General features: G+C 52.7%; 1 protein-coding gene and 1 long non-coding RNA gene across 4 annotated transcripts in view; both read right to left on the reverse strand.

Annotated features, from left to right (window-relative positions):
* LOC144672631 (pancreatic secretory granule membrane major glycoprotein GP2-like) overlaps positions 1-19,086 on the reverse strand; it is a 79,977-nt gene that overhangs the window by 26,107 nt on the left and 34,784 nt on the right. For all 3 annotated transcript variants that reach the window (XM_078534480.1, XM_078534481.1, XM_078534479.1), the window contains exons 3-5: positions 12,925-13,069; positions 9,476-9,552; positions 9,218-9,382 (exon numbers count right to left, since the gene is read on the reverse strand). In XM_078534480.1, coding sequence (XP_078390606.1) covers positions 9,218-9,382; positions 9,476-9,552; positions 12,925-13,069 — 387 coding nt within the window. The remainder of the gene's footprint in view (positions 1-9,217; positions 9,383-9,475; positions 9,553-12,924; positions 13,070-19,086) is intronic.
* Positions 257-4,606, reverse strand: LOC144672757 (uncharacterized). The gene is made up of 3 exons (XR_013574163.1): positions 4,484-4,606; positions 514-590; positions 257-420 (listed from the first exon to the last, which is right to left on the reverse strand). It is a non-coding gene; the product is annotated as an uncharacterized LOC144672757 (long non-coding RNA).

Raw genomic sequence — 19,086 nt, forward strand, 5'->3', positions numbered from 1 at the left:
TGCCTCTTCCCTCATATCTCCCCCTGTCGCACTCTCTAAAACCTATCACTTGATCAAGCGGTGGGCTGTTGACCGTGATTGCAACAGAGTCTGATTCAGTTCCCTACAGTTTTGTTGAAAAGTTTGCTTTATTTTTCAGGTCATTATTCCTTGTGGTTCTTGCAGCAATGAAGAGCAGGTGAAACATTATTATTTCAGTGAATGACCCAGCACATCCAGAGTCACCCTCCTGGACATTTATAAACAGCAATGTACCTGTGCAATAAGCAGCATTACATCCTGGCACCGGCTTCAGCTGATAAACGAAGTCACTGCTGCAGTTTTTAATCTTTATCTCTCGGGTCCAGAAGCAGCGATTTTCACCCGAGGTAAAACAAATTGTCCTGGTTACTTCCCCCTGTCCCACGGTGGGATGTGAACCTGAAATTACGTTTATAGATATTGAAGGATGTAACGAATGTGAACAGCGTTGGACAGTGAATGTAAAACTGATATTATAAAGTCTGAACACACCATTTAACCAGCCTGAAGAAGCTGTGGAACAGTGGCCGAATGGGATGAAAGTGTCCGGAATCTTCAATCCACCAGAACTGAAACATCAATAAGAGAATCATAGGATTAAGGAATTCACAGCTCAGAATGAGGCCACTAGTTCCACAATGTCCCAACTTAGATTTTAAAAGATCTGTCCAATTAATCCAAGTCCCCCTTCTGTTCTACCTCACTGAGCTGAAAATCTCCCATTCCAGGATTTGCACAGACTGGGAGCGCACTGCAAACCTGCTAAATGGGAAGCGAGCTGCACATGCGCAATGTTAGTAATTAGGGGGCCCATATGTAGAGAGAACTGAGAGTGACAGGGAGAGGTCCCGTGAGGAAGAGGGAACGTGGAGTGGTTGCTGAGTGATAGAAGATGGGGAGAGCTCACTGAAGGGGAGTTGGAGGGTGAGAGGGAACAGGAAGAGGTCAACAGGGGAGAGCTGACGTTCGTTTTCCCAGTGGGAGAGGGAAGAGAGAAATGTCCCCTACGGAAGGGAAAAGGGAGTGGTCCCTGACGGAGAAGGGGCAGGGAGAGGTCATCGAATGAGAGGGAAAATGGAGTGGGGACAGGGAGATAGTCCCGATGGAAAGGGGATGGGAAGCGGTCCCCGAGGGATATGGAACAGGGAGAGGTTCCCAAGTGAGAGGGTACAGGGAGAGGTTCCTGTGGGAGATGGGGCGGGGAGAGTTCCCAGAGGGAGCGTGGACGGGGAGAGGTCCCCGAGGGAGAGGGGACAGGGAGATGTACTGGCGTCAGAGGGATCGGGGAGAGGTGCCTGAGGGAGAGGGAAAGGGGAGAGGTCCGCGAGGGAGAGGGGACAGGCAGATTTCCCCACGGAAGTGGGGACGAGGAAACGTCCCCAATGTAGAGGGAGGGGGGTGGGGGCGAGAGGTGCCCGAGGGAGTGGAAACATGGTGAGGTCCCAGATGGAGTGGGGAGAGGGAGAGATCGCCGTGGGAGGGCGGACGGGGAGCGGTCCTCCATGGAGGGGGGACAGATATATTTCACCAAGGGAGAGGCGACGGGGGCAGGTCCTCGAGGGATAGAGGGCGCGGAGAGGTCCCGGGGGACAGGGGAAAGGAAGAGGATCCCGTGGGAGTGGGGACGGGAAGATGCCCCCGAAGGAGTGGGTGCAGGGTCAGGACCCCGTGTTAAAGGGGAGGGGGAGATGTTTTTGAGGTAGTGGGGTCCTCGAGGGAGAGGGGACGTGGAGAGTTCCTCGAGGGAGTGGGGACGGGAAGAGGTCCCTGAGGGAGAGGAAAAGGGTAAAGGTACCGAAGGGGGATTGGGGACGAAGAGGTGCCCGATGGTGAGGAAACATAGAGAGGTCACTCAGGGAGAGGTGACACCAGTGTTGACAGAGTGAGAGCGGAGAGGGAGAGGTCCCCGAGGGAAGGAAACAGGGAGAGGTCACTTTCGGAGTAGGGGCGGGTTGAGGTCCTCGATGGAGAGGGAAAAGGCAGTGGGGCAGGCAGATGTTCCCGATGGAGAGTGGATGGGGAGAGGTCCCCGAGGGTTAGGGAACAGGGAGTGGTCCCCAAACGAGAAGGAACAGGGCAAACTCCCCGAGAGAGAGGAGGTGGGTGAGAGGTGCCCGAGGAAGAGTTCCCAGAGGGTCAGGGGGCAGGGAGAGTTCCCACAGGGAGAGCGGACAGGGAGATGTACTCGCAGCAGAGGGATCTTGGAGAGGTGCCTCAGGGAGAGGGAAAGGGGAGAGGTCCGGGAAGGAGAGGGGACAGGGAGATTTCCCCATGGAAGAGGGGACGAAGAAACGTCCCCAATGTAGAAGGGGTGGGGAGAGGTGCCCGAGGGAGTGGAAACAGGGTGAGGTCCCAGATGGAGTGGGGAGAGGGAGAGATCGCCTTGGGAGTGCGGACGGGGAGAGGGCCTCTATGGAGGGGGGACGGAGATATTTCACCAAGGGAGAGGTGACGGGGGCAGGTCCTCGAGGGATAGAGGGCGGGGAGAGATCCCAAGGGACATGGGAAAGGAAGAGGACGCCGTGTGAGTGGGGACGGGAAGATGCCCTCGACGGAATGGGTGCTGGGTCAGGACCCCGAGTTAAAGGGGAGCGGGAGATGTTTTTCCGGTAGTGGGATCTTCGAGGGACAGGGGACGTGGAGAGGTCCTCGAGGGATTGGGGACGGGAAGAGGTCCCTGAAGGAGAGAGTGCATGATGAGGTCCCCAAGGTAAAAGGGGCGGGGAGATTTCCTCGATGTAGAGAGGTCCCCGAGGGAGAGGCGTTCCGACGGCGAGCGGCCACGATGGCCTGGCCGAAATCGAGGGGCCGTGTGGGGAAAGGGACTGTTCCCAATCAGAGAGGGGACAGGGTGACAGGACACCTAGAGGATCCAAATCATAACGAGATTCATATTCACATTGTACTGGTTGTTTTTTATATCAATGACATTAAATCTCTATCATCTGGTTCCCTTTTATTTTTGCAATGTTAACAATCTCCCCGTTTCTTCTCTATTCACTTCCAACATGTATTTGAACACATCTGCTAAACCTCTCCGTTCCCTTTCTCTGCGCGAGCGAGAACAATCCGTGTTTCTGCCCGTGTAGCTGGACTTCCCCCACCCCATCCCCCATCCCATCCACCACACTCCCCACCCCCAACCCCTCCCCCTCACCCATCCAAAGCCTGAAGCCATTCTGTTGAACCCCTCCTATTCTCTGTTCAACGGCTTGACTCCATTATTAAAGTGTGGTGTCAGTAATCGATACATTACTTGAGATGAAGCCTAGCCCCAGGTGTTTAGTTATATTTTTTTTGAAATGTGGGTATCGTTGACCAGCATTTATTGCTGATCCCTAATTGCTCTTAAGTAGGTGGTGGTGAGGCGCCTTATTCAGCCGCTGCATCACATGTGATGTAAGTACACCCACAGTGCTGCAAGTGAGTGAGTTCTAGGGCATTGACCCAGCAACTGTGAAGGAATGGCCAATATATTTCCAAGTCAGAATGTTGAGTGACTTGGAGGGAAATGTCCAGATAGCGGTTTTCCCGTGTGTCTGCTGCCCTTTTCCTTCCAGGTGTTCGAGGCCATGCGTTTGAGTGGTGCTGCCTTGGTGAGATTCCGCAGTGCATCTTGTAGATGGTCACACTGCTGCCGCTGCCAGTCGATGGCGGAAAGATTGAACGTTTACGTTGCTGGATGAGGTGCCAATCCAGTGGGACTGTTTGTCCTGGATGGACTTGATCTTCTTGAGTTGTTGGAAATGTACTAATCCAGGCAAGTGGAGATTATTCCATCACACTCGTGATTTGTGCCTTGTAGCTGTGGACCAATGCCTTGTGGACTGGCATTGTGGAGTATGGAGGGTGCTTAGTGGGGAGTTAATCAGTTAGCTTATAGTGGGGGATTGAACGATGGTAAAGCCTTTGGGTGTCAAGGGGAGAAGGTTAGATTCTGTCTTGTTGGTGTTGGTAATTGCCTAGCGTTTGTGTGGTGTGAATGCTACTGTCCTCTTATGGGGAGGTTGCGGCACAGTGATATTATCAGTAAACGAGTGACCCAGTGAGCCAGGCTCATGTCCTCGGGACACAGGCTCAAGTCCAACCACTGCAGCTGTTAAATTAAATGCAATGAATCCATCTAGAATACAAAGCTAGTCACAGTAACTGTGTGACCATGAAGCCATCAAGCATTGCCGGAACAACTCATCTGGTTCACCTTTGGGAAGGAAATCTGCCGTGCTTACCTGGACTGGCCTACACGTGACTACAGACCCACAGCAATGTGCTCGAGTCGAAAATGGCCGAGCAATCCGCTCACTTGTATCAAACCGCTGTCTACAAAGGGCAAATTCATTTGCTTTTGTTCTCCATTTCTCATTGACATTACTGATGATCTGTGAGTCTGTCCACTTGCTGCTTCTGCACTCACACTTTCATATGTTTGCCAAGTTGATCAGAATGTATCCCTGCACATTACCTTTTAAATTGGTACCATCCTTCCTGAAGTTTGTCATCACACATCCAATGGCCAGTGCACTCAGTCCATTTACAATCGATGCTCCTCCAGGCCTGGTCCAGGACGGTGTGATTTGCACAAGGGTCAGTCAGTACGGAATCAGCGACTGAGTGACAAAATATGATTCACGTTAATATAAAACATAGTTGAAGTTACACAGCGAATTAATTGTAATTAGAGAGTGGGTCCAGGTTTATAGAGTGGAGCCAGGGATAGAGAGTTGGGCCGGGTACAGAGCATGTAGCCGTGAATAGAAAGTGAGGGATTCGAGAGATAGGGACCGCGGATAGAGAGTTGGGCCGGCGATAGAGGGTTTGGGCGGGTATAGGGTGTAGGGCTGTGGGTAGAGAGCAGGGCAAGGGATAGAGAGACAGCCTGTCGAGAGTGTGGGGCCGGGGATAGAGAGTTGGGCCGGCGATAGAGGGTATGGGCGGGTATAGGGTGTAGGGCTGTGAGTAGAGAGCAGGGCCGGGGATAGATAGCGGTTTGTCGAGAGTTTGGGGCTGGGGATAGAGTGTCGAGCTGGGAATAGAGAGTAAAACCTTGCAAAGAGAAAGTGGGCGGGGATAGAGAGTGGGGCCAGGTATTGAGAGTGAGGCTGGGGGTAGAATGTGGTGCCGGGGTTAGAGAGTGTGGAAAGGGATAGAGAGCGGGGCTGTGGATAGTGACTGGGGCTGGTTATTGAAAGTAAGACCTGGGATAGAGAGTGAGTTCGGGGATGGAGAGTGGGTTCGTGTATAATGAGTGGAGACGAGTATAGAGAGTGGGGCTGGGGGGCTAAAGAGTGGAGTAGGGTATAGAGAGTGGTTTCAGGTTTCAACTGTATGGCCGGTGATAGACAGCAGTGCCGGAGTGTTAGAGAGTGGGGCTAGATATAGAAAAGCTGTCCGGGGGTAGTGCGTGGTGGCGGGGATAGAGAGAGGGGCAGGGGTTAGAGAGTGGGGCTGTGTATAGAGAGTAGTACCGGGTATAGTGGGTGGGGACAGGGATAGAGAGTGGGGCCGGGGTTGAGATTGGGCCGGGCATAGATAGTGTGGCCAGGTAAAGAGTGGGGCCGACTATAGAGATAAGGGCCAGGAAAAGAGTTTGTAGCCGCAGATAGATATTGGCGCGGGGTGTACTGAATTAAGCCGGGTATAGAGAGTGGGGCCTCGGGGTTAGAGAGTGGGTCCGGGAATACCGATTGCAGCCGTGGATAGAGAGCTGGGCCGGGTATAGAATGTGGGACTGGGAATAGAGATGCTGGGGGTAGAATGTGGGGCCGGGGATAGACAGCAGGGCCGTGGAGAGAGTCGGGGCGTGAATAAAGAGTGGGGCCGTCTGTAAAGTTTCGGGCTGGGTCTAGAATGGATCCGGGGGTTGAGAATCAGTCCGGTGACAGAGTTTGGAGCCAGGGATAGTAATCGGGGCAGGGAAAGTGAGTGTGTCGCGGGATAGAGAGTGGAGCCGGGGATGGAAAGTGGTGCCGGGTATAGAGAGTAGTGCCGGGGATAGAGAACAAAGCAACCGAGAGAGTGGGGCCGGGAATAGAGTGGAGCCGGGGATAAGTTGGAGTCGGGTATACAGATAAGAGCCAGGGATCGAGAGTGCGGACGTGGATACTGAAGGCGGGGTTGCAGATTGCATAGTGCATATCACCTCAAGAGATCGTTTACTTGGTTGGAAAGTTTAGAAAATGCTTGACTTCATTATTTAAACAGTCTGAAACTGATGTCATTCTCTCACTCCTGGCTGTAACACAGTCACAGAAACACATTCCCCTCTTTCACTGAAACACACTCCCCTCCATCACTGCATCCCACTCTCCTCCGTCACTGCATCATAATCCCTTCAGTTACTGCATTCCTCCCTCTCAATCACTGCATCCCACTCTGCTCCATCACTTCATCACAATCCCCTCAATCACTGCATCCCACTCCCCTCAGAAAATTAACAGAAGTCAGCGCATGAGTGATCGTAAATCTGAAGAGTGCATATTATTGTTCAGTAAAACACAAATGCCCATCCAAGAGTGAACCAGTAGGCCCGGCGACAGCACCACACTGTACCCATTCATAAATATGACTACCGAGAGTCACAGATTTCCATCACACCACTCTCTACATCCCACTCCCTGCGTTCAATAATCCCACTCTTCTCAGAAAATACCAACACACTGGCCTCAGCCTAAGCATTACAATCCACTCCAGTCAGTAAAAACATTCCAATCCCCTCAGTCACTGCATCCCACTCCTGTCACTCCTTGCATCACACTCCCAGAAACAAATCCATCCCACTCCATCAGCCACTGCATCCAAGTCCCCTAATTCACTGCATCCCACTCTATCAGTCACTGCATCCCACTCCCATCATTCACTGCATCCAGGTCCACTCATTCATGGCATCCCACTCCCCTCAGTCACTACATCCAGCTCCCCCCTTTCTCTGCTTACGACATCCCTCAGTCACTGTATCCCACTCCCCTTATTCACAGCATCCCACTCTCCACGGTCACTGCATCAGACACACTTCAGTCACTGCATCCCGCTCCCCACAGTCAGTACATTCCAGTTCGTTCAGTGTAAGCTTTCAGAGATAAAACGTGTGAGGATTTTCTGTAGACTTTTCCCTCCAGACTGATACCTGTTATCGCAGATCCCGTTGGGCTCGATGATGCAGTGACATTGTATTCACGGGTCGACTGTTCTTCGGATTTCGGAGTTGGTATTGTCTCTGGATCTGTAATGAAGTAAGGAGACATGGGAGATTTCAGACTGCAGCTCACCTCAAGAGAGCATGTACTTGTTAATTATGATAAGAACATTATTCAATTCATTACTTATTCCCTGTCACTCCTGGCTATACCAATATACTAAAACCCACTCCCCTCAGTCATTGCATCCCACTCCCCGCAGCCAATGCATCCCACTTCCCTCAGCCAATGCAGCCAACTCCCCTCAGTAACTGCATTCCGCTCCCGCAGTCAGTACATCCTGCTCCACTCAGGCACTGCATCTCAATCCCCTCAATCACGACATCCCACTGCCCTCATTGACGACATCCCACTCTCAACAGTCACTACATCCCACCCCCTTCAGTCACTACATCCCCCTCAGCCTGACGAGAAATGTGAATGGCCGCACTACCTGTGGAACCTTCCAGTGCAGGGCTGCGCTGTTAGCGCTACTGAAGAGAGGTCCCCTTTTTGCAGAACTCGCTGCTGTGAGGCAGACACGGTTTTAAGCTCCATCCACTTAAAGGAGCCTGGGTGATGGTTATTGAGTAAGGGGTGATGTTGGGTAGATGGTGGTTGTGTGAATGGGGTGGGTTGGGACTGAAAGGTCGCTCAGCTGAGTGTGGAGGTGTGGGGAGGGAATGGGGCTTTGATGGGCGGCACGGGTGACTGGGTGTCCTGTGAGGAGCGCAGTGGTCAGTGGTTCTCAAGACAAGTTGGTGGGGTGGGAGCTGGGCGTAGCCTCAAGATGGGGGTGATTGTTATGCGGCTGGGGGGGTGGTCGTGTAGTCAGGAAATGGGGAAGTTAGCCGTGTGTGTTGGGAGGACACGGTGAGATGATATAGCCACGGATGGAAGGTAATTGTGGGTTACTGGAGTGTGTGTGTGTGTGGGTAGTCAGCTGTAGGGGATGGGGTCCGAAATCAGGGGTTTTGTTGTTGACCAGGCTTGGAGGGTAGTCAGAGCCGGGGGAGCTGGACGAGGGAGCGCAGTTGTGGTTTGGGGATGTGATCCGGAGGTCAGTAGGTTATCACAGTGCATCCGGGGTCAGAGTGGTGGAGGAGGCGCCCAGCGGGGGTCAGTGCTACGCCAACCGAGCATCTTTCCTGGGTAATTATTCAACTACGAGAGTCAAAACGATCCAAACTCCAGAACTTAAATCGGATAATCGGATAGTTCCTGTTGCTGGGTAATTGTCCAGCGTAATTTCAAACTTCCTGTGCAATTTCCGTGCAGCCTTCACGTGGGGACTTCCAGTGGCTTCCCCAGTGAATCTTTCTGGTGTATCTGCCGAGAGCGAGGCCGCCCGCCTGCAAGAGATGGAAAATTCTGGGGGATTTTATCAGAGAGATTTGCGTAGAGTCACAGCAACGGGTAACAGCCCCTCATAACTTTAATCCTCACGGGCAAATTCAGTGTATGTGTGTGCATCGGAAATTCCACAGGATTATCACACGTTTCCCCATTTGCACCCAAAGTCACACTGTTCTGAGACCATAAAATTCAGGCCCTTGTGTTGTTGCCAACATTTTTGATGGTCATGCAGCCCTAAGAACCCGGTCCACAGTTTACTACCACAGCCGCAACACTGCATCTCACTAATATTCCTACCAGGCCCACAACCATCAAATTACTCTCTACTCCTCCAATTCCAGATCCCCAACATTGACAAGCGTGTGTTCAGATGCCTGGGATCTAAGCATTGTAAATCCCTGCATAAACCAATCTGCCTCTTCCCTCCTATCGCCCCCTGTCGCACTCTCTAAATCCTATCAAGTGATCAAGCGGTGGGCTGTTGACCGTGATTGCAACAGAGTCTGATTCAGTTCCCTACAGTTTTGTTGAAAAGTTTGCTTTATTTTTCAGGTCATTATTCCTTGTGGTTCTTGCAGCAATGAAGGGCAGGTGAAACATTATTATTTCAGTGAATGACCCAGCACATCCAGAGTCACCCTCCTAGACATTTATAAACAGCAATGTACCTGTGCAATAAGCAGCATTACAGCCTGGCACCGGCTTCAGCTGATAAACGAAGTCACTGCTGCAGTTTTTAATCTTTATCTCTCGGGTCCAGAAGCAGCGATTTTCACCCAAGGTAAAACAAACTGTCCTGTTTACTTCCCCCTGTCCCACGGTGGGATGTGAACCTGAAATTACGTTTATAATTATTGAAGGGTGTAACCAATGTGAATAGCGTTGGACAGTGAATGTAAAACTGATATTATAAAGTCTGAACACACCATTTAACCAGCCTGAAGAAGCTGTGGAACAGTGGCCGAATGGGATGAAAGTGTCCGGAATCTTCAATCCACCAGAACTGAAACATCAATCAGAGAATCATAGGATTAAGGAATGCACAGCTCAGAATGAGGCCACTAGTTCCACAATATCCCAACTAAGCTCTTTAAAAGATCTGTCCAATTAATCCAAGTCCCCCTTCTGTTCTACCTCATTGAGCTGAAAATCTCCCATTCCAGGATTGACACAGACTGGGAGCGCACTGCAAACCTGCTAAATGGGAAGCGAGCTGCACATGCGCAATGTTAGTAATTAGGGGGCCCATATGTAGAGAGAAATGAGAGTGACAGGGAGAGGTCCCCTTGGGAGAGGGGACAGGGAGAAGTGAACGAGGGAGTGGGGACAGGGACAGGTCCCCGTGGTAGAGGGGACAGGGTGAGGTCCTCGACGGAGAAGTGACAGGGAGAGCTCCCCGATGAAGAGGAGACGAGGAGATGACCCCGAGGAAGCGAGGACGGGTTGACGTCCCCGAGGGAGAGGTGACGCTGAGAGTTCCCATAGGAAGTGGGGACGGGGAGAGGTCCCCGTGGGAGAGGGGAAAAGGAGAAGTCCCCGAGGGAGAGGGGTCGGGAAGATTTAACGGAGGGAGGGGGGACATGGAGTGGTCAGCCAGGGAGAGTTGATGGGGAGAGTTCCCTGAAGAGGAATTGGATGGGGAGAGGTGCCCGATGCAGAGGGAACAGGGAGAGGTCAACGAGGCAGAGCTGACATGAATTTTCCCAGAGGGAGAGGCAAGAGGGAACAGTCCCCGAGGGAAAGGAAAATGGAATGGTCCCTGAAGGAGAAGGGGCGGGGAGAGGACATCGAATGAAAGGGAAAATGGAGTGGGGACAGGGAGAAACTCCCGATGGAGAAGTGGTGGGGAGTGTTCCCCGCGGGGTAGGGAAAAGGGAGACGTCCCCAAGCGAGACGGAAGAGGGCAAAGTCCCCGAGAGAGAGGCGCTGTGTGAGAGGTGCCCGAGGGAGAGGGAAAAGGGAGAGTTGCCAGAGGGTCAGGGGACAGGGAGAGTTCCCAGAGGGTCAGGGGACAGGAAGATGTACTCGGAGCAGAGGGATCTGGGATAGGTGCCTGAGGGAGAGGGAAAGGGGAGAGGCCCCGATGGAGAGGGGCCAGGGAGATTTCGCCGTGGAAGAGAGGACAAGGAAACGTCCCCAATGTAGAGGAGGTGGGGAGAGGTGCCTGAGGGAGTGGAAACAGTGTGTGGTCCCAGAGGGAGTGGGGACAGGGAGAGGTCGCCGTGGGAGAGCGGAGGCGGAGAGTTTCACGTGGGAGATGGGACGGAGAGAGGTCCTCGAGGGAGCGGGGGTCGGGGAGCGTTCACCAAGGGAGAGGCGATGCGGACAGGTCCTCGAGGGAAGGAAAAAGGGAAAGGCCACTGTGGGAGAAGGGGCGGGTTGAATTACTCGATGGAGAGGAAAAAGTGGAGATGTCCCGAGGGACAGGGGACAGGAAGAGGACCCCATGGGAGTGGGGACGGGAAGATGCCTCCGAACGACAGGGTGCGGGGTGAGGTGCCCGTGGCAAAGGGGATGGGGAGATGTCTTTGATGTAGAGTGGTCACCGAAGGAGAGGGGAGGGGAGAGGCCCTTTAGGGAGTGGCGACGGGTTGAGGTCCCTGAAGGAGAGGGTGCGGGATCAGGTCCCCGAGGTAAAAGGGACGGGGAGATTTCCTCGGTGTAAAGGGGCCCCCGAGGGAGAGGCGTCCCGACAGCGAGCGGCCACGATGGCCTGGCCAAAGTCGAGGGGCCGCGTGGGGAGAGGGACTGTTCCCAATCAGAGAGGGGACAGGGTAACGGGACACCTAGAGGGTCCTAGGTCATAACGAGATTCAAAATTACATAGTACATGTTTTTTTATACATCAATGACTTTCAATCTATATCTCCTGGTTCCCGCTTCTTTTTGCAATGTTAACAATCTTCCCTTTTCTACTCTATTCACTCCCTTCATGTATTTGAACACATCTGCTAAACCTCTCCGTTCCCATTCTCTATCCGAGCGAGAACAATCCGTGTTTCTCCCCCTGTAGCTGGAGTTCCCCCACCCCATCCCATATCCCATCCAACACACCTCCCTTCCCCAACCCCTCCCCCTCACCCATCCAAAGCCTGGAGCCATTCTGGTGAACCCCCTCTATTCCCTGTTCAACGCCTTGAATCCATTATTAAAGTCTGGTGTCAGTAATCGATACATTACCTGAGATGAAGCCTAGCCCCAGGTTTTTTTTTGAAAAATTGAGATGTGTGAATCGTTGACCAGCATTTATTGCCCATCCCTAATCGCTCTTAAGAAGGTGGTGGTGAACCACCTTGTTGAACCGCTGGATCCCATGTGATGTAGGTACACCCATAGTGGTGTTAGGGAGTGAGATCTAGGGCATTGACCCAGCGACTGCTAAGGAACGGCCAATATATTTCCAAGTGAGAATGTTGAGTGACTTGGAGGGAAAGGTCCAGATGGCGGTTTTCCCATGTGTCTGCTGCCCTTGTCCTTCAAGGTGTTCGAGGCCGTGCGTTTTCATGGTCCTGTCTAAGGTGCCTTGGTGAGATTCCGCAGTGCATCTTGTAGATGGTCACACCGCTGCCACAGCCGGTCGATGGTGGAAAGAGTGAACGTTTACGGTGCTGTATGAGGTGCCAATCCAGCGGGGCTCCTTTGTCCTGGATGGTCTTGATCTTCTTGAGGTGTTGGAGATGCACTAATCCAGGTAAGTGGAGATTATTCCTTCACATTCGTGATTTATGATTTGTAGATGTGGACCAATGCCTTTTGGACTGGCATTATGGAGTATGGAGGATGCTTAGTGGGGAGTTAATTAGTTAGTTTATAGTGGGGGATTGAACGATGTGTGTCAAGGGGGGAAGGTTAGATTCTGTCTTATTGGTGATGGTAATTGCCTGGCGATTGTGTGCTGTGAATGCTACTCTTCATTTATGGGGAGGTTGCGGCACAGTACTATTATCAGTAAACGAATGACCCAGTGAGCCTGGCTCATGTCCTCGGGACAAGTTCAACCACTGCAGCTGTTAAATTAAATGCAATGCATCCATATGGAATATAAAGCCAATCACAGTAACTGATTGCGACCGTGAAACCATCGAGCATTGCCGGAACAACTCATCTGGTTCACTGTTGGGAAGGAAATCTGCCGTGCTTACCTGGACTGGCCTACATGTGACTCCAGACCCACAGCAATGTGCTCGAGTCGGAAATGGCCGAGCAATCCGCTCAGTTGTATCAAACCACCATCAACAAAAGGCAAATTCATTTGCTTTTGTTCTCTTTTTCCCAGTGATATTACTGATGATCTGTGCCTCTCACCACTTGCTGCTTCTGCACTCACACTTTCCTATGTTTGCCAAGTTGATCAGAATGTATCCCTGCACATTACCTTTTAAATTGGTACCATCCAACCTGAAGTTTGTCATCACACATCCAATGGCCAGTGCACTCAGTCCATTTACAATCGATGCTCCTCCAGGCCTGGTCCAGGACGGTGTGATTTGCACAAGGGTCAGTGAGTGCCGAATCTGCGACTGAGATACAAAATTTGATTCATGTTAACACAAAACATAGTTGAAGTTACACAACAAATAAATTGTAACCCCCAAAGCAGCAATAACCTCATTTTCACTCACCCCCTGCTTGAAAATTTCGCAATTCATCCTGGAATCATTCATACTTTTCTGAACCAGGTGCCCATCTTTCTCCCAGCTCAACCTCCCCATCTCACTCACTGCTCACAGACAGATTTCCCTGTTCTAGATTAACCATTCATACTCAGTTAACAGAAAATAACAATAGCCTCAGCATCAACTCAACCGAAAACAAACTCTGCAAATATTCACTGAAAGATGTCTTTGATTATCACATTCCCCAGGTGAACACTGAGTACAGTCGGTGAGGGACAATCGATGGTCAGTGAGAGATACCCAGGTCTATCTCAGTCCCCAGGTGAAAACTGAGTACAGATGGTGAAAGACACTCGATGGTCAATGAGGAATACCCTGGAGTATCTCAGCCCTCAGGAGCAATTAGATTCTGAATCAGATTCTGTTGTGTCTGTTTCATTTCTAAAATATACAATAAACATGGAATAAACTAATACTGAATTGATAAATAGATGGGGTGCTTGCTGTAAACAGTACTTCAGTGAAGCATTAGACGAACTAAATAATATATTTACTGATTTAAATGCTGAAAGTACGTAATATAAAGTTAAATTTCCGATCGGAATGGAAACATAGTTAAATATTAAGGGGAAATGTAAACAAACACATCTGTAATTGACGATTCAAACGCATAAATCGATAAATATTAGAATTATAATAAAAACTACATCTAAATAGAAGCAATGTAGACATTTCACAATGATGTTGAGATTAAATATCAGCCTATTTGTATAAATAACAGTGTTTTACATTGGTTAACCAACAGTGTTGTGACCCTTGCACTACCTGATACATATTAATGAGCTCGTATGTACGGGGCAGATTCTCAAAGAATTGTGGACATTGCAACACTTGAATGCTTTGTGATATCTAAGGAGGATAGTGCACAAAAGCCTTGTCCAGCTGGAGGCCCGCGGGCCGGATTACAGACCTCGGCTCCTCTGGACTCAGCCCGCCAAATATCTTGGACATTAAAATGACCTGGATGTGATCAATGCGGTAGAGCTGCTCATTCTTTCGCAGACTGGCTCCTCCATGCCTTTGTTCACCAGTGAGCCTATCAGTAGCAAATACAGGGAGAATCAAGTCTTTCATTGGACGAGAGGCAAATAGAGGAAAATTGAGATTTTAAGGTAAGGTCGAGCACTAGGAGCAGAAGAGCGGGAGTGGTGGCCGGGAGCTGGGGAGGTGGGTAGAGGGCAGGCCCGTGTGAGGGAGGGCCGACAGCGTGATGTCAGGGGAAAGAGGGGGTGCGGGACTGGCGGTTAGAGAGATGGGCTGGCGGGGGAGAGAGCTGAGCCTGGGGTGTAGATAGCAGGGCCAGAGGGTTGAGAGAGTCGGGCCAGGTGGAGAGAGCTAATATATTACCCCAAAACCTTGAGTTCCTATCTTGTGCAATAACATGTTATGTGGCACCTGATCGAATGGCTTCTGGTACACAACATCTACCAGATCCCCTTTATCAGCTCTGCTTGTTATATCCGCAAAGAACTCTGGAAAATTTGTCAAACATGATTTCCCTTTCACATTAGCATGTTGACTCAATTTGCTTGAACTCAAGCGTTTCTAATTGTCCTGCTTTATCTTCTAAATAATGGACTCTAGCATTCTTCCAAGGACATTTGTCAGGCTGAGTGGCCTATAGTGGCCTATAGTTTCCTGCTATTTGTCTCCCTGCCTTTTTGAATAGGGGTGTGACATTAGCAGTTTTCAAATCGACTGGTAAAATCCCGGAATTCAGTGATTTCTGTGATTTTTAGGCCAAAGCCTCCACTATCTCTGCAGCCACTTCCTTTAAAACCATTGGATGCAGGCCAGCAGGGAATGGCGACTTGTCTGCCTTTAGTCCCAATAATTTGTCAATTACTTTGTCACTTGCAATTGAGACTGTTACAAGAGCAGGGGCAGGGGAGAGCGCAGGGATGGTGGAGGAGTCAATGGCGCCAGGGGGATTGAGATGGTTGGGGGAGGGAGCGGGAGCGGGGGTTGGTGCGAGCGCGATCGGGCGTTAAAAATTGAGGCAGGGAGTAGAGCACGGTGTCCTGGGGTAATGAGGCCGAGGCCCAGGCAGGGGGGAGAATGGGGCCAGGGCAGATAGTGCTGTTCTAGGGGGATTGGTCAGGGCTGGGGCTATTGAGTTATGCCCCGGGGGTGGAAAGGGTGGTCGATGGTGAGAGATCGGGCCCGGGGGAAGAGAATGAGGCCCGGGAGGGAAGGAGGGACCGGTGAGCTAGAGTGGGGCAAGGCGTTGGATGGAGCGAGCAGTTCCCGGACGGAAGAGAACGCAGGGCCGGGGAACTAGAGTAATCGGGGCTGCTGAGAGAGAGATCCGCGCCAGCAGAGTGCGCAGTGACAGTGGAGGAGTGAGTAGAGCCGGGGTGAGAGACAGAAGGGCCAGGGAGATAGAGGGCAAGATCGGGTGTCGAGTGTGGTACCCTGGTGTAGAGAGGGTGGCTGTGGTGTAGAGAGCGGGTTAAGGGGGGCATATTTTGGCCAAGGCTAGAAAGCAGAGCTGGAAGGTAGTTAGCGTGGCCAGCAGGAGATTTTGGGGGCAGGGTTTAGAGGGCGGGTTTGGGTGGAGAGTGCATATCTGGGGATAGGGAGCAGGGATGGGAAGAGACAGCGGGGTTGAGGGTGAGAGTGGAGCCAGTGGGATAGAGAATGGGCCCAGTGGTGCGTGATTGGGCCACACGGGACACGACATCGGGTCCCCAAATGCGCAAGAGCGGGATTCCGGAGGCGCGTTAGTGATGCCCCGGAGGCCCAACAACAGGGCTGGGAAGACAGGCCAGGCCAGCGAGAAGAGAGCAGCTCCGGGATGATAGGGAGCATACCCGGAATCAGAAAGCATTGGTCTGAGTGGGTTAGAGCGAGGCCAGGTTGAGAGAGCGGAGACAGGGGGAGACAGTGTAACAATGAGTTAGAAAGCATTGCGAGGGGCAGAGAGTCTGGGGCCAGCTGGTCGATGAGGGTCGGGGTTAGAGACCATGTGCCGTCGATTGAAAACAGTTCTGGGGACAGAGTTTGTGGGGCTAGTGTTGAGCGAGCAGGGTGGGGGTTTAGAGAGCAGGCCGCGGAGTTCAGACTGGGGCTGTCGAGAGGGCAGGGCCGGGTATAGAGAATGGGGCCATGGATAGAGAGTGTGGCCGGAGATAGAGAGTGTGGCCGGGGATAGAGCGTGCGGCCGGGGATAGAGAGTGTGGCCATGGATAGAGAGTGTGGCCGGGGATAGAGAGTGTGGCCGGGGATAGAGAGTGTGGCCGGAGATAGAGAGTGCGGCCGGGGATAGAGCGTGTGGCCGGGGATAGAGAGTGTGGCCGGGGATAGAGAGTGTGTCCGGGGATAGAGAGTGTGGCCGGGGATAGAGAGTGTGGCCGGGGATAGAGAGTGTGGCCGGGGATAGAGAGTATGGCCGGGGATAGAGAGTGGATCCAGGGATAGAAAGTGGGGCCGCTTGTACAGAGTAGGGCCAGGTAAGAGAGTGGGGCCAGTGATTGATGTTGGAGCCGGGGGTGGAGAGTGGGCTAGGGATAGAAACAGGGTGCGGTGTTAGATAGTAGGGCCGGGTATAGAGAGTGTTGTTGGGTATAGAGAGTGGAGCTGGGGATTGAGAGTGGGGCAGAGCATAGTGAGTGGTTCCGGTTATAGAGTGTGGGGCTGGGGTGTTAGAGAGTGGGTCCAGGATTATAGTGTGGAGCCAGGGATAGAGAGTTAGGCCGGATATAGAGCATGGAGCTTTGAATAGAGAGTGAGGCAGTCGAGAGAGTGGGGCCGGGGATAGAGATTTGGGCCGGCGATTGAGCGTGTGGCCAGGTATAGAGTGTAGGGCTGTGGGTTGAGAGGAGGGCCGGGGATAGAGAGTCAGCCTGTCGAGAGTGTGGGGCCGGGGATAGAGTGTGGAGCTGGGAATAGAGTGTGGAGCTGTGCATAGAAAGGGGCTGGGGATAGAGATTGGGGCCGGGGATAGAGGGTGGGGATGGGAAAAGAGAGTGGAAACGTAGTGAGTGGGGCCGGGGATGGAGAGTAGAGCCGATGATAGAGCATGGGCCCAGGGATAGAGGGTGTGGCCGGAGGTAGAGTCTGGGGCCAGGGCTAGAGTGTGGGGCCGGCTTTAGAGAGTCGGGGCATTGATAGAGTGTTGGGCTGTGTACAGAGAGTGGTGCCAGGTATAGATTGTAGGGCCGGGGAGAGAGTGCGAGGCCGGGGGCTTAGAGATTTGGCGTGGGGCTAGATAGTGGAGCTGAGGATAGAGAGCTGGGCCGAATATAGAGATTGGGTCTGGGCATCGAGCGTGAGGCCGGAGGTTTTGTGTCGGGCTGGGGAACGAGAGTGGGGACAGGGATAGAGAGAGAAGTGGGTATGGAGAGTGGGGCCGGGTATAGAATGTTGGGATTGGGTTGGAGAGCGGGGCCGGGGATAGAGAGCGCAGCCGGCGAGAGGGTGGGGATAGAGAGTGGAGCTGGGTGATAGAGAGTGGGGCCAGGGGGAGACGTTGTGGTAGGTAGTATAGAGAGTGGGTCCGGTGACAAAAAGTGGGGGCTGAGATAGAGAGTGGGGCCGGGTATAGAGAGTGGGGCCGGGTATAGAGAGTGGGGCCGGGTACAGAGAGTGGGGCCGGGTATAGAGAGTGGGGCCGGGTACAGAGAGTGGGGCCGGGTATAGAGAGTGGGGCCGGGTATAGAGAGTTGGACCGGGGATAGAGAGTTGGACCGGGGATAGGGAGTGGGGCTAGGGATAGGGAGTTGGACCGGGGATAGAGAGTTGGACCGGGGATAGGGAGTGGGGCCGGGTATAGAGAGTGGGGCCGGGTATAGAGAGTTGGACCGGGGATAGGGAGTTGGACCGGGGATAGGGAGCCGGTCCGTCGAATGAGTGTGGCCCTGGATAGAGAGTGGAGCCAAGTGTAGAGAGTGGATGAGGCCATGGATAGAGGGTGTGGACGGGTATAAAGATTATTGCTGGGGATAGAGTGTGGGGACGGGGCTAGAGTGTAGCTCCAGGGGTAGCGAGCGGTTCTGGGGGGTTAGAGAGTGGGTCCATGGTTCGAGAGTGGAGCCGGGGATAGAGAGTGGGGCCGGGTATAGAGAGTGCGGCCGGGTATAGAGAGTGGGGCCGGGTATAGAGAGTGGGGCCGGGTATAGAGAGTGGGGCCGGGTATAGAGAGTGCGGCCGGGTATAGAGAGTGGGGCCGGGTATAGAGAGTGAGACCAGGTATAGAGAGTGGGGCCGGATATAGAGTGTAGGGATGGGGATAGAGAGTCGGTCGGGGATAGACACTGGATCGAGTATAGTGTGTGTAGCCAGGTATAGAGAGTGGGCTGAGGGCTTAGAGCGTGGAGCTGGGTATAGAGAGTGGTGCCGGGTATGGACTCGAGAGCAGGGGAAAGAGAGCGTTACCCAGGGGATAGATAGTGGGGCCAGGTATTGGGAGTGAGGCCCAGGGTAGAGAGTGGGTCAAGGGATACAGAGTGGGGCTATGGACAGTGAGTGGGGCCAGTTATAGAAGGTAGGTCCTGCGATAGAGAGTGGGTTCTGTGATAGAGAGTGGGGTCGAGTATAGAGAGTGGGGCTGGGGGGTTAAAGAGTGGAGCTGGGTATAGAGAGTGGTGTCAGGTATGAACTGTATGACTGAAGACAGAGAGCTGAGCCGGAGGGTTAGAGAGTGGGGCCAGGTATAGAAAAGCTGTCCGGGGGTAGTGTGTGGTTCCAGGGATAGAGAGAGGGGCAGGGGTTAGAGAGTGGGGCTGTGGATAGAGAGTAGGGCCAGGTATAGAAGGTGGGGACACGGTTAGAGGGTGGGGCCGTGGATAGAGAGTGGGGCCGGGTATAGAGTGTGGGGCCGGGTATAAAGTGGGGCCGTGGATAGAGAGTGGGGCCGGGTA

This window comes from Cetorhinus maximus, chromosome X (genome assembly GCF_964194155.1).
Source record: "Cetorhinus maximus chromosome X, sCetMax3.hap1.1, whole genome shotgun sequence".
Taxonomy (NCBI): Eukaryota; Metazoa; Chordata; class Chondrichthyes; order Lamniformes; family Cetorhinidae; genus Cetorhinus; species Cetorhinus maximus.